This window comes from Phyllobates terribilis, unplaced genomic scaffold (assembly GCF_046119375.1).
Source record: "Phyllobates terribilis strain yellow unplaced genomic scaffold, ASM4611937v1 Scaffold_2__4_contigs__length_985480577, whole genome shotgun sequence".
Lineage (NCBI taxonomy): Eukaryota > Metazoa > Chordata > Amphibia > Anura > Dendrobatidae > Phyllobates > Phyllobates terribilis.
Window position 1 is genome coordinate 830,924,375 of NW_027362762.1, and position 15,221 is coordinate 830,939,595.

The 15,221-nt window shown below is 45.4% G+C and overlaps 1 protein-coding gene across 2 annotated transcripts in view; it reads left to right on the forward strand.

The window, feature by feature from the left end:
- The first annotated feature begins 297 nt into the window (after nucleotides 1-297).
- The window catches only part of IFT22 (intraflagellar transport 22), a 42,475-nt gene continuing 27,551 nt past the window's right edge, over nucleotides 298-15,221 (forward strand). The window contains exons 1-3 of one of the 2 annotated variants that reach the window (XM_073667775.1): nucleotides 298-524; nucleotides 5,260-5,342; nucleotides 13,040-13,126. In XM_073667775.1, coding sequence (XP_073523876.1) covers nucleotides 486-524; nucleotides 5,260-5,342; nucleotides 13,040-13,126 — 209 coding nt within the window. In that variant the 5' untranslated portion in view covers nucleotides 298-485. The remainder of the gene's footprint in view (nucleotides 525-5,259; nucleotides 5,343-13,039; nucleotides 13,127-15,221) is intronic. The other variant, XM_073667774.1, reaches the window with a different exon arrangement.

Genomic DNA, 15,221 nt, shown 5'->3' on the forward strand with positions numbered 1-15,221 from the left:
GTAGTGGACAATCCCTTTAAAAAGTCTGGGCCTTAGTAACTAACACGATCACGTCTCTCGTTTTACAACCTGATTAGCTCCTACAGACAGTTCTCATTATGAGACTCTCCATCATGACTGATTAGAACAATACACCAGGTGGTTCTCTTAGTTTACAGCACTATGCGGTGCAGCCGCCACCCCAGAACCCTGACTGAGCGGGGTTACCAGCACACTGATGGCTGTCAGCGCCGAATGTGCCGGTGAGAATCACAGGAGAGATAACCTCAGCTCTGTCTCCTTGGAAACGGCCGCAGCCTATCAGCGCACGCGTTGTTATGGAAACACTGACGCGCCTGTAGTAGTGTAGGTAGGCCGCAGTAACAGCAGTCAGTGCAGTACGGGCGTCACTGCGGCTCCTAATGCTACAGTAATAGGAACACATTACCGGCCGCTCTCCCGCCGGCCCGCCCTCCGGCCTACAGCTCCAGTGACCCGGCAGAAGAATGCTGAAAGCGAAGGTGCTGCTTGTCGGCCCCAGTGAGGTGAGGGCTGATATCCCGGCGTGCTGGGGGCTGCGGAGCCGGGGCTGCCTGATGGAGGAACCGGGGCTGCCTGATGGAGGAGCCGGGGCTGCCTGGTGGAGGAGCCGGGGCTGCCTGATGGAGGAACCGGGGCTGCCTGATGGAGGAACCGGGGCTGCCTGATGGAGGAACCGGGGCTGCCTGATGGAGGAGCCGGGGCTGCCTGGTGGAGGAGCCGGGGCTGCCTGATGGAGGAACCGGGGCTGCCTGATGGAGGAACCGGGGCTGCCTGATGGAGGAACCGGGGCTGCCTGGTGGAGGAACCGGGGCTGCCTGGTGGAGGAGCCGGGGCTGCCTGGTGGAGGAGCCGGGAAAGAAATTCTCTAATTTTCTTTAGCATTTTTAAAGATGCTAAAGCTCCAAAGTGCCCCATAACTGTGTCCCCAAGTGCTCCCCTATAACTGTGTCCCCAAGTGCTCCCCCATAACTGTGTCCCCAAGTGCTCCCCCATAACTGTGTCCCCAAGTGCTCCCCCATAACTGTGTCCCCAAGTGCTCCCCCATAACTGTGTCCCCAAGTGCTCCCCCATAACTGTGTCCCCAAGTGCTCCCCCATAACTGTGTCCCCAAGTGCTCCCCCATAACTGTGTCCCCAAGTGCTCCCCCATAACGATGTCCCCCAGTGCTGCCCATAACAATGATAGTCCTAATGCCCCATAACTGTGTCCCCCAGTGCTCCCCCATAACTGTGTCCCCCAGTGCTGCACCATAACTGTGTCCCCCAGTGCTGCACCATAACTGTGTCCCCCAGTGCTCCACCATAACAATGATAGTCCTAATGCCCCATAACTGTGTCCCCCAGTGCTCCCCCATAACTGTGTCCCCAAGTGCTCCCCCATAACTGTGTCCCCAAGTGCTCCCCCATAACTGTGTCCCCAAGTGCTCCCCCATAACTGTGTCCCCCAGTGCTCCACCATAACAATGATAGTCCTAATGCCCCATAACTGTGTCCCCAAGTGCTCCCCCATAACTGTGTCCCCAAGTGCTCCCCCATAACTGTGTCCCCAAGTGCTCCCCCATAACTGTGTCCCCCAGTGCTGCCCATAACAATGATAGTCCTAATGCCCCATAACTGTGTCCCCCAGTGCTCCCCCATAACTGTGTCCCCCAGTGCTGCACCATAACTGTGTCCCCCAGTGCTCCACCATAACAATGATAGTCCTAATGCCCCATAACTGTGTCCCCCAGTGCTCCCCCATAACTGTGTCCCCCAGTGCTCCCCCATAACAATGATAGTCCTAATGCCCCATAACTGTGTCCCCCCAGTGGTCCCCCATAACAATGACAGCCCTAATGCTCCATAACTGTTACCCAGTGCTCCCCCATAAGTGACAGCCCTAGTACCCCATAACTGTGTGACCCAGTGCTCCCCCATAACAATAACAGCCCTATTGCCCCATAACTGTGTTACACAGTGCTCCTCCATAAGGCTGCGTGCACACGATGCGTTTTTCATGCGTTTCCGCTGCATCAAAAATGCATGGTAATCCGCACCCCATGGTCCCCAATGGCATTCCGCAATGTCAATGCACATGCTATGGATTTTTCCGCAGCGTTTCTGCAGCGCTCATAAATCCGCAGCATGTTCATTAATTTTGCGGAAGCGCCGCCATTGACTTGCATTGAGACGCATAGAATCCGTGTCTGTACATTTGTACAAGCGGATTATATGCGTTTCAATGTGCGGATGGTACCCAGTTCTGGAGGAGAGAAGACTCTCATCCAGACCTGGGTACCATTGTACCTGTGAAAAAAAGAATAAAATAATAAATAAAGTTTATATTCACCTGTCCGGCGGCCCCTGCAGCGCTTATCTTCCAGGACCTGAGATGACGTCGCGGTCATGTGACCGCAGGCTGTCTCGCGAGATGCCGGCAACCAGGAAGAAGCCAGGACGAGCGCTGCAGCACATGCGGCGGGGGATCGGAGGTAAGTATAGCTTTATGTTTTTATTTTTACGGTCACACTGTATAAATACATGCTGTTTGCATGGATTTATACAGTGTGACCTAGTTGTCAAGCACTTTCCAAGTGATGCTATCGCCTGGAAAGTGCTTGTCTGTCCGCATGCGGAAACACATGCGTTAACGCATGTGAATCTGCATGTGAATCTCCATGTGAATCTCCATGTGAATCTCCATGTGAATCTCCATGTGAATCTCCATGTGAATCTCCATGTGAATCTGCATGTGAATCTGCATGTGAATCTGCATGTGAATCTGCATGTGAATCTGCATGTGAATCCGCATGTGGATCCGCATGTATTCTGCAGGAAAAACGCATCCACAATCTGCATGCGTTTTTTCTGCCAGGGAGATGCAGAAATGCTGCAGAAATTTTCTGCTTCATTTCTGCATCGTGGGCACATAGCCTAACAGTGACAGCCCTAATGCCCCATAACTGTGACCCAGTGTTCCTCCATAACAATGACAGCCCTAATGCCCCATAACTGTGTCATCCAGTGCTCTCCCATAAGTGACAGCCCTAATGCCCCATAACTGTGTCATCCAGTGCTCTCCCATAAGTGACAGCCCTAATGCCTCATAACTGTGTTACCCAGTGCTCCCCCATAACAGTGACATCCCTAATGCCCTATAACTGTGTCATCCAGTGCTCTCCCATAAGTAACAGCCCTAATGCCCCATAACTGTGTTACCCAGTGCTCCCCCATAACAGTGACATCCCTAATGCCCCATAACTGTGTCATCCAGTGCTCTCCCATAAGTGACAGCCCTAATGCCTCATAACTGTGTTACCCAGTGCTCCCCCATAACAATGACAGCCCTAATGCCCCATAACTGTGTCATCCAGTGCTCTCCCATAAGTGACAGCCCTAATGCCTCATAACTGTGTTACCCAGTGCTCCCCCATAACAGTGACATCCCTAATGCCCTATAACTGTGTCATCCAGTGCTCTCCCATAAGTAACAGCCCTAATGCCCCATAACTGTGTTACCCAGTGCTCCTCCATAACAATGACAGTCCTAATGCACCATAACTGTGGGACCCAGTGTTCCCCCATAACAGTGACAGCCTGGGCTGTGGAATCGGAGTCGGTATAAAATGGACCAACTCCGACTCCTAAAATATATAATACATTGGGTACAGTAGTTCAATGCAGTTTGGGGGGAATATTTTTTCCTAAGAATTTGGGAAAGTTATGAAATGTCCTATAAATGTCTGTCCTATTCCTGATCTAAGGGTCTAGACTTTTAGCTGAGATGAATCTGTGCTACAGTAAATATATCACTTAAACATGAGCCATGTATGAGGGAGTCATGGAAATTGAGGAGTCAGAGGTTTGGCTTACCGACTCCACAGCCCTGGTGACAGCCCTAATGCCCCATAACTGTGTGACCTAGTGTCCCCCATAACAGTGACAACCCTAATGCCCCATAACTGTGTGACCTAGTGTCCCCCATAACTGTCACCTAGTGTCCCCCATTACAGTGACAGCCCTACTGGTGTCTGTCATACCTTTATAATCTCTTTTTTTACACTCTTTTTTTATATATTTTTGGAGGGGTTTTTAATAATGTCATGGTTTAATGTGTACATTAAAACTTTTTTTTTTTTTTTTTTTAAGTGAACCTAATCCATGCTGCCCAATCCACGAGCAGCACATATCAGGCGCTGTCTGTATGATCTCAGCCAAGTACTCCTTATTATGAAATGCTGCGGCGTGTTAGAGAAAAATAATACTTTCACTTACTGCCGAGCTGCGCTGCAGACTGGTCAGACAGGTGGTCCCCGGCGGCTTCTCCCCTACGTGTGTGTATAGGCAGAATCCTGGGACTGGCAGCGAGTGGGGAGAAGCCGCCGGGGACCACCTCTCCGACTAGTGTTCAGCCCGGCTCTGTCCCTGGCGGCTAGTAAAAGTATGTTTTATATGAAACGCTGCAGCGTGTATCAGGTGTCAGTTTCACTTTAATTCAGACGTTTTTCCTCATGTGCCTCTACAGAGAAGCCTATGGAAACATCAATGGACCCAAAACCACTAGCAAAAGTGTGAAAACCACCACATATATGAGCACTAGGTATATGTCCTAGGCTGGGTTCAGATCAGCGTATTTCACGGTCGATATTTGAACCACAGTGCCAGGACTGACTGCTGGACTGCCCGCATCATATTCTACTCACGGTTAGCCGGGGGCATTGTGGTCCATGTATGGACTGTGAAACCCCCATCTGAACCCGGCCTTAGGGTAAGTTCCTCCCTAACATCAGACAAACGGAAATCTGAACCAAATCAGATTATTTTGCTAACTGAAGCTGAGGCCTCCATTGATTATTTTGGGGTCCATCTGTGTTTGGGGTCACTTTTTTCCATTCTAAAAATGGACACATAACAGAACTGAGACGGACCCTATAATAACCTTTAGGGTCTCTCTGCTTCTGTTTACTTGGCTTAGGAAACAAATCCGTTTTGATCTTGATTTCCGTTTCCTTGTTCCTAAGGCGGACACGTGAGCTGAGCTTTACTGGGCCCCAGTCTTGATGGCATCCATCCACCAAAAGACACCATTGCACAAAAAGTTTAAATGTTTTGCAATATTGAGTGGCTGAGTGGTATTGTTACCATCCCATCCTGTCACTAACTAGAAATGCCATATTTCTTCATGGTGTCACCCTGTTATGATTTTGCTGTCATAAGGATTCTATAATTTTGTAATGTGTTTTTTTTTTTTTTTTTGCAGTGTGGAAAAACTACTTTGGCAAACTTTTTAGCTGATGCAACAGAAAATATTGGAGGAGAATACAGTCCAACCCAAGGTGTAAGGTAATGTACCAGCCCATATTGTAGTCTGCAGGATGTGGCGCCATTGTACCACCAGAACCTACTAAATATTTCTCTTAAACATACCAGTAAATTGTAGCAATAATCACTTAAATAGTAGCTGATCTGCAGCCCCTGGGGGTGACCACTATTGTACAAAGCTGTGCTGTTCAGGCTCCACATACTGCTTACATCATACCAGGCCTTGTAACAGCTGATTGGTGGGGTGCAAGGTGTAGGACCTCCACTGATTTGATATTAATGACGTATGACGAGTATAGGTCAGCAATATCAAAGTAGTTGAGAACCCCTTTAACTCCTAATCGGGAGGACTATTGGCCCTTCAAGATTTCAAAGATGGCATTTGGTTCCCTACCCCTATTACTGCTGTAACTGCAGGTGTTGGGAAGACGACGTGGGAACCTCCTGCTATGGTAGATGATCTCATGAACTTAAGGCTGCATTCATGTATGAAAGGCTGGGAAAAGTGATTGGTGGAACAGGCTCCTGTCCAGGGAGCTGTGGAATAGGTGGGAAGGAAATATTTGAAATATGTCCAGTCTTTAGACACTTGGACCTGTGAGTTGTTGTGTAAGAGTCCAACTCCTTTTTTTTTTTTTTTTTTTAATATATATATATATATTAAGGCCGGAGTCACATGACCATATATTCTCTCCTCGGATCGATTATGCTAATGACTGATCAATCTCTGATCAGAGTGTCAGCTTAGTGTGATCTGATTATCTCACATGAGAGAGGGTCGTAGCACACTGTAAGGAGAAGATGGAGAACCATATTTCTCCATCTTTAACATTGTGTGAATTTGCAGAAATCGGACTGCACTCTGATGTCATCTGAGTGCAGTTCGATGCTTTCCTTGCACCCATAGACTTGAATGGGTGAGGGTCTTCAGATTTCAGAGTGAAATCATACCATGCTGCGTTTTCTTTCACTGGCAGATTCTGTCAGTGAAAAAAATCAGTTATCAGCACTGCCCCACTGATTAACATTGGTATTTGTGCTATTGGATTAAGCATCGGCTAGCACTCATCCGATGTATACGGCAGTGTGAGCGAGCCCTAATGCAGAGATCCAGGTCTACTGAGCACAATGTCAGGAAACGTAAATGTCATGTGTTACCTAAGTAAGTCAAAAAGCAAAATCTTTTGGAGCACCATGTGTTTATTTTTGGGTGACTGGTGTGGGGATTGTGGAGATACCCAGAGCGGTGACTGAACTCTGCCAGGGGGAATAAAGTTAATTTCTCCTTGGCAGTGGGGCCCTAAGTGCAGGCGCCGGTCAGATTCAGAACGCTATTAACCTGCAGATTAACCTCATATCTGCAGGTTAATAGGGTTTTTTCACATGACAGGTTTCCTTTAACTGCTCATTTACATATAGGAAAAATGTGGATTTCTCTGGAATAAAACATTGGATTGCAGATATCAAGGTATCACTTTATTCAGCATCCTATGACTATATACAATAGACGGCTTATATAGTTTGGTCCTACTGACAGATTCACTTTAAATCACTTTTACTACATACTACATTATTTGGGGGTCTTGGTATTTGTGTTATTTTTGGTTAGAAAATTAATACAGAAGAAAATGAATGTTTTTCAATAGGGGAAATTTAGCAAGAATTTGATACCTAAATCGTGATGTTGTTTAGTCGTCATGTTTACACACCACAAGGAAGATGGATCAAAGCTAATGCAAGCAACCTGCACAAACTGGAGACTGGAGCCGAGAGACAAATTTATCAAGTAGCACTGTGATTTACCATGATAAATCCTATAAATATTGCATATAAAAACAGACATAAAAAACAGGAACTATAGAACGCACATCCACACAGAAAAATGAACTACAAACTACATTAATAAGTAGTAGTAGGCAGGGAATGAGTGGTTAATCTACACTGACACAGGTATACTATCAAAGGACAGCATGACCATTTTAGAACATTTTGGTCTAAGGGTACAGTATGTTCTAAAAAAATAAATAAATAAAACCTGTGCTATACTCACCCTTCCTAGGTCCATAACTGATTCTCTTCCGTTGCTCTCGGTGTCTGTCTTTGGCTGCGGTGCTGACATTACGTTGACAGCGCCACAGCCAATCAGCGCTTGCTTCGTATGTTGCAGATGCAATACACCCTCATGGTAACAGTATTCCCTCAAAATATGTTTAAGAATCATTTTGAGCAATGGCGGGTATGGTTAAGGTGTTAGGCTGAGTTCACACGATGCGTTTTTCATGCGTTTCCGCGGCGTTTTTGCAGTTGTGTAAACGCCGCGGAAACGCATGAAAAACGCATGGTAGAAGGGCAGCAATGTTCCCCAATTGAAATCCGAATGTGCTGTGCCCATGCTGCGGATTTTTGAGCGCAGCGTTTACGCTGCGGAAAAATCCGCAGCATGTCAATTAATTTTGCGGAAACGCTGCTTTTTTGGCGCCATTGACTTGCATTAGACCGCATGGAATCCGCATCACTGTATATGTTGATGCGCTTTTCATGCGGTCTAATGTGCGGATGGTACCCGGGTGTGGAGGAGAGGACTCTCATCCAGACCCAGGTACCATTAAAAAAAAAAAGAATAAAATAAAAAATATATACATACTCACCTTCTGACGGCAGGCGCAGCGCTCCTGCTTGGTTCCTCGCACTTCGCGGTTGAATGAAGAAGGACCTTCGCTGACGTCAGAGTCATGTGACGGGTCACGTGACGCTGACGTCGGCAGGTCCTTCAGTTTTCACTGCTGGTAGCCGGGACCGAGCGAAGCAGGACACCGGGGGCCATCAAAGGGTAAAGTATATATTGATTTTTTATTTTTTGACATTCACACACTATATAAATCCATGCCGGTTGCATGGATTTATATAGTGTGAAGTTGACAAGCACTTTCCAAGTGATGCTAAAATCGCCTGGAAAGCGCTTGTCAACCCGCATGCGGAAATGAAAGTGAAGACCGCTTCATTTCCGCTTGTCCCTGGCAGGAAACCACATGTATAATCCGCATGCGTTTTTTCCTGCCAGGGAGATGCAGAAATGCTCAGGAAAAAATCCTGAGCATTTCTGCATCGTGTGCACATACCCTTAAGCTGGAATATACGTGGTTTGGCAGACCGTAAGAGACGGGCTATTGTTCTCCAAAATATTATGGCCCACGGACCTTCTATTATCTGCCTCATGGAAACACACCTGACGAGGGACAAAATTGGGCTCCTGGCGAGGAAATGGGTTCAAAAAGCATACCACTCTACTTATTCTGCATATGCGAGAGGGGTTTCCATCTTGGTGCATGTGGGGACTCCATTTGAGGAGGTTGAAGTTAAAATAGATAAAGATGGAAAGTACGTTTTTCTAGTCTGCAGACTTTATGGCAAATTATATTGTGTGGTGGCAGTGTATTTCCCACCGCCATTTACTGGGACAAAACTGCACGAGATTATATAACTCACGAGGCTTTGGACAGGGACCCCTGTGTTGCTGATTGGAGATGTTAACAATATAATGAATAAAATTTGGGACAAAGCTAGTAGGCAACCGGGAGGAACTGATGGAGAGGGGGAGACACCCTTTGCTAAATATGTGTCAGAGGTGGGCCTGATAGATTTGTGGAGAGTGAGACATATGGGAGTGAAGACATACTCATGTTACTCCTCGACGCACGGCTCTATGTCTAGAATAGACTTAGCCTTGGGAAATGGGTTGGTCAACCAAAACATCGCTCATATTGATTATTTGCCTAGGATACTCTCTGATCATAGTCCTTTGCTGGTGGAACTGAGGTTCAGTATGTGTGGGAATGGCGGACGGAAAGAGTGGAAGGTTCACCCGGTATGGCTGGAAACGGTAGATATTCAGAAAATAGCAGGAGAGGTGGAGGAATTCTTCCAGAACAATATGGGGAGTACAGCCATAGGAACTGTGTGGGACACAATGAAGGCCTATGCTAGGGGTTTATTGATTCAAGATATATCCAGATGTAAAAGTCAGAACAGATTGGAGGAAAGAGAGGCATTGGCTACGCTGAGGGGGGCAGAGGAGGAGTTGGTGCTTAATCCCACCGTAGAGGCGCAACAGAATATGAAGGAAGCTCAAAAAAAGGTGGATAAAATATTTCTGGCCAATGGGGAAAAGAAGAGGGAATTCCAAAAAATTGCCTTTTATGAAGAGGGTGAAGAGGGTGAAAAAGTTGGTCACCTGTTGTCTGCTATAGCGGCAGCGCAGAGGGAACCAGGATTTGTGTATGGTCTCTTGGATCCAACTGGCACCCTAGTCACTGAAACGCGAGATATCTTGAGAGTGTTCAGGGACTTCTATAGTGATCTATATAACTCTAAATTAAGGAACACGGGAGATGATATAGACCAATTTTTGAGGGGTACTCGGATATCTAGGCTTAGTGAGGAGGCTAGGGATAGCTTGGAGGGCCCCCTGACGGTAGAGGAAATGGAGGAAGCTTTGGCTTCAATGGCAAATAATAAAGCCCCAGGTGCAGATGGTTTACTAACAGAATTCTACAAACATCTGTACTAATGCCAAAATTAAAAGATGTTTTCTTGGCGGCTCTGGAGGTGGGAGAACTACCGGAGTCAATGCGGGAGGCTACGGTGGTGGTTCTGCCCAAGGCAGATAAGGACCGGACACAGCCAGATTCGTATAGACCCATATCCCTACTACCGGCTGATATTAAAATTTTAGCTAAAGTAATGTCTAACCGATTGAGCCGGGTGGTCTCTGGTGTTGTACACTCGGATCAGTCAGGATTTATGCCGGTTAGATCGACGGCCATTAACTTGAGGCTGCTATTCCTTAATATGCAATTGGCCGCTGATAATGCTGGGCATAGAGTGGTGGTCTCATTAGACACACGGAAAGCCTTTGATAGTGTGGAGTGGAGTTATCTCTGGCGTGTTCTCCAGTTGATGGGAATTGGTCTGTTTTTTTTTGGCATGGATAAAATTATTATATACACGCCCGGTTGCCAGATTGAGAGTAAATGGGTAGCGGTCAGATAAATTTGATTTGACTAGAGAAACTAGACAGGGCTGTCCCCTCTCCCCGTTGTTATTTGCCCTGGCCATAGAGCCGTTGGCTGCTGTACTGAGACAGTCAGACGTGGTAAGGGGATTCCTTTATGGTGTGGCGGAGAAGATAGCGTTGTACGCAGATGATATTCTATTATTCTTACAAGACCCTCAGATATCATTACATGGATCAATAGCTATTATTAATAGATTTGGTCTATTATCTGGGTTACAAATTAATTGGAATAAATCTAATATTATGGGAATAGTTTAGATGTTGAACAGGTGGAGCGTACACAACTCAAGTTGGTACGAGAATTTAAGCATCTTGGAATTACAATAACGTTACCAGTAAAGGAGTACCTTCAGTTGAATGTGTACCCGATACTGGGGAAATTAAAGGATAAAGCATCTACTTGGAGTAAAATGCGCCTCTCGGTGGTGGGACACACCAATCTTCTTAAAATGGTGCTGATGCCCAAATAGTTGTACGTTTTACTCCCCTGTGTGGATTCCTCAGCTGGTGTTCCAGCGCATTAATGCAATATTTAGAGATCTGGTCTGGGGTGGAGGGCAGCCTAGGATTAAGCTGGAAACTCTCCAGAGGCCGGAGGAGGAGGGGGGGTCTCGCTCTACCAAACCCATGGGTATATTTCTTGGCAGCACAGTCCCAACATATTAGAGGGTGGGCGCAGAGGGCAGTGAAGGGGACTATTCAGGCGGTTCAGGAACTTCATCTTAAAAAGAGTCTTTTGGTAATGGGTCTAGAAACGGGACTTTTTGGGAGGATGGGCAAGTCATACCAGACCTGTGGCCTAGTCCATAAAGTGTGGACAAGGGTGAAGAAGATTAGAGGCATAGTGGGGCTGACAATGTATACGCCTATTTGGGAAAATGAAAACCTATGTGAATTTTACAAAATAAGAGAGCTGAGAGGCTGGGTGGTAAAGGGTATACAATATATCTACCAACTGATGGATAATCAAAGCATCAAAACCCTAGAGACGCTGAAAGAGGAATTTCACTTATCGGACAGACACAGCTATCAGTATACACAGGTTAAACATGCGTTTATCAAACAAGGGAAAGTGAGGAACCTATCTGTTCAGAGGGATATCGTCATTGATTATATTTGTATGGGGGGGGATGTACAACAGGTGTCATATCTACGGTGTATGCGGATCTGCTTCACACCTTTCTACTGAATTATCCTATCTTGGCTAAGGGAAAGTGGGAGGCAGATGTTGGTACCATTGAGGATGACAAATGGGAATCCATATGAGAATATATCCCCAAGCTGTCTCTGAGTGAACCTGCCAGAATGTCCCAACTACTTCTTATTCACAGGGCGTATAGGTCGCCTGATTTTTTGTTCAGAATAGGAGTACGGGAGACCTCGGATTGCCCAAGATGTGGGTCAGAAGCTGCCGATATACTACATGTTATGTGGAGTTGCCCAAAACTTGCAAGCTATTGGTCTGAAGTAGCTGCCCTAATTGAAGGGCGTTATCACTGTATAATTCCTAGAAATCCCATAGTTTGCCTGCTGGGATATGTGGAGGAACTTGTGGGGAATGATGTTGCAAAATTGGCAATTGCCAGACTATTATATGCATCTAGAAAGGTAATAGCAAGACATTGGGTGCGAATGGAGCCTCCCTCTAGACAGGAGTACATAAGGCAGGTGGATTATGTGGTACGGATGGAGGAGAAAATCTATTTCAAAAGGAAAAATGCCAAACTCAGTGACAACCTATGGGCACCATGGAAGGTGTGATTAATGCTATTGAAGGGAAGATTCCGGTGAATACACTACGAAATGCATTGAAATGGTTATAGGATGTTTTGTGTGATATTGGATTATATCTTATATAACGACGAGGGATTATTGCTGTCTGTCAAAGGGGAGGGGGTTGAGGGTGGGGTTCTTTTTGCTAATAAGAAAATGGAAAATTGTTATACTGAAGTTGTATTTCATCATTGTTTTTTCTAAATTAATAAAAATTTATCTGATTTTAAAAAAAAAAATAATAATAATAATTTTGAGGAAAATGACAAAGAATTCAAGGTGCCTCCAAATTCCCAAGCGAGCGCCTGTGGGATGTGCTAGAAAACAAGTCTGACATGACTTCAAGGATCTGCTGCTAACATCTTGGTGCTAGATAGCACATTCAGAGATCTTGTGAACTTCATGCCTTGAAGGGTCCGAGGTGTTGATGGGGGCACAAGGGGAAATTATCCAGTATGTGTTTGTTTTCCATCATTCTTGTGCTGTTGTTGCATTTTAGTAAGACATTCTTCAATATCTATGGATTGCTGGAGCCGGCCACTGCTGCGGGGAATAACAATAGATGTCTGCTCTCCGATTGTCTGGGTTTTATAGCCTGCATATGTTCAGCATTCTCTGAGCGAACATAGCGGAGCTGAGCCCTATATAATATATATTATACAGACACGTTGTTATTGTGTCCCGCAGATGTGCAGGTTAATAAACCTCATTGTAAACTGTAAACTCCTCTGACTGTAAGAACTGATGGTAAGATAATGGACTTTTTACTAGGAGAATGAAATTCACGTGTTTTTTTTTTTATTTTTACTAATTATGTTCCTTGACTTATTTCCAATGCAGATTGTACTGATTTCTTTCTTATTTTATACAGGATACTGGAGTTTGAATGTCCAAATGTAAATGGAAACAAAGGACCTGGATGTGAAGTTGAACTTTGGGACTGTGGCGGCGATCATAAGTAAATGTTTTTTTATTGCTGCTGTTTGAACAGGTCACTGGATAATGCAAATAGATGCAGCATTCTGCAGGGAGAAATGTCCAGCTAAAATATTGTATTTAAATAATCTTAAATGACTAAATTGTGTGACTTACTTAATACTTTACATCTGAAAGGTGTCTTGATCTTCATCTGCAAGCTGAGGTCTGACCAGGTCCTCTCTTGGTTGGTGACCGACACAGGACAGTGCTTCATAGGTCAGCACATACACTCACAGTGTTTGAAGGGGGCTCATTTCTATAGCTAAGCCCTTTTCTGTCTATACTTTGGCTGTGGCAGAAAGGGGCTGGCTTACCTATAGAAATAACCATACAGACACAGTTGTGGTCGTGTGCCAACACAGAAAATGCTCTCCGATGTGGGTCAAAAAACAGTAGAACAGCTAAGATGGGCACCACAGCTTGTAATTGAAGATCAGGGCACCTCTCAGTTGTAAATGATATTACAAAGTTGCATAACTTAAAATGAACGTGTCATCAGGTTTCCCGTTATTAAACTGCTGCCATTACATTATATTTCTCCTAGTTATGATCCTAACGCTCTGTTCTGTGCTCCCATGCATCATCTGTGGCCCCCTTCACACGTCCGTGTTTATGGTACGTGTGACGTCCATCTTCATACGTACCGGTGACACGTACACATGCGCACTTATAATCTATGGGTCCGCTCACATGTCCATTTTTTTCCAAAAGCACAGGTGAGAATAGGTATATACTTGTGTCATCTGTGTGAGTCCATGTGACACATACAGGAATAGAATGCAGAATAGACTTTAAAGAGTTTTATGTGTTAACGATGTGCAAAGATAGATATGAGGTAAATAGATATCCGTAGCGATATAATTAGTGCCTTGCGTGTGTAGGTTACTGTACATGTATTAACCTAATAAATTAATTAAAAAAATGACCCCCCCCCCCCCCCCCATTTTTGGTAACCAGCAAAGATAAAGCAGACAGCTGAGAGCTGATATTATTAAGCTAGGAAGGTCCATGGTTATTGAGTCTTTCCCAGCCTAAAAATACCATCCCGCAGCCGCCCCCCCAGTAGTGGCACATCACATGAGATGCTCCAACTCTGGCGCTTCGCCTTGGCTCTGCCTGATTGCTCTGGTGCGTTGGCAATCATGGTAATGGGTCTTGGGGTTGATGTCAGTTGTGAATTGTCCAAAAACAAAGCTGACATCAAGCCTCTGGTGTTAGTAATGGAGAGATGTCAGACACCCCCATTATTAACCTAGTAATCAAAAAAAAACACACACACAAAAAAAAAAAATACTTTATATTTAAATAAACACTCCCCCACACTTTCCCTGGTTCACCACTTTATTAGAAAAAAAAAACCACGTAGGTCCGATGTAGTCCATTGAATGGAAACCTGAAAAGAACATACACACAAAACACAGAGAAGTAAAACAAAGACACTTGCCCTCGTTCAACATTTTATAAAAAAAAAAAAAAGTTCCCACACAGGTCCAGCGAAGTCCACCGAATCCTCTGTACACAGACTTTGGAGCCTCGTTCTGACGCTTCACAGTCTTTGCAAACAGCCACTGCCGGGTCACTCAGAGGACAGCATGACTCGGTGACTCTAATGAGTGGTACCAATACTGATGTCACTGCTGTTCAGAACCGCCAGCTCTCACGCAGCACTGCTTGACTCCGCAAAGACCATGGAGCGTCAGAACGAGGCTCCATAGCCTTTGTACCGAGGATTCTCTTGGATTACGTTGGATTCGGTGCACTATGTCGGATCTGCATGGGATTTTTTTCGTTTTAATAAAGTGATGAATCAGGGAACGTGTGGGGGAGTGGTTATTTAAATTAAGTATTTTTTTGTGTGTGTGTTTTTGGCTTTTTTTTTTTTTGATTACTGGGTTAGTAATGGGGGTATCTGATAGACATCTCTCCATTACTAACACCAGGGCTTGATGTCGGCTGTGTTTTTGGACAATTCACAGCTCACATCAACCCCAAGCCCCATTATCCCGATTGCCAACGCACCAGGTGAATCGGGAATAGCGAAGGCGAAGCACCTGAATTGGAGCATCTCATGTGGT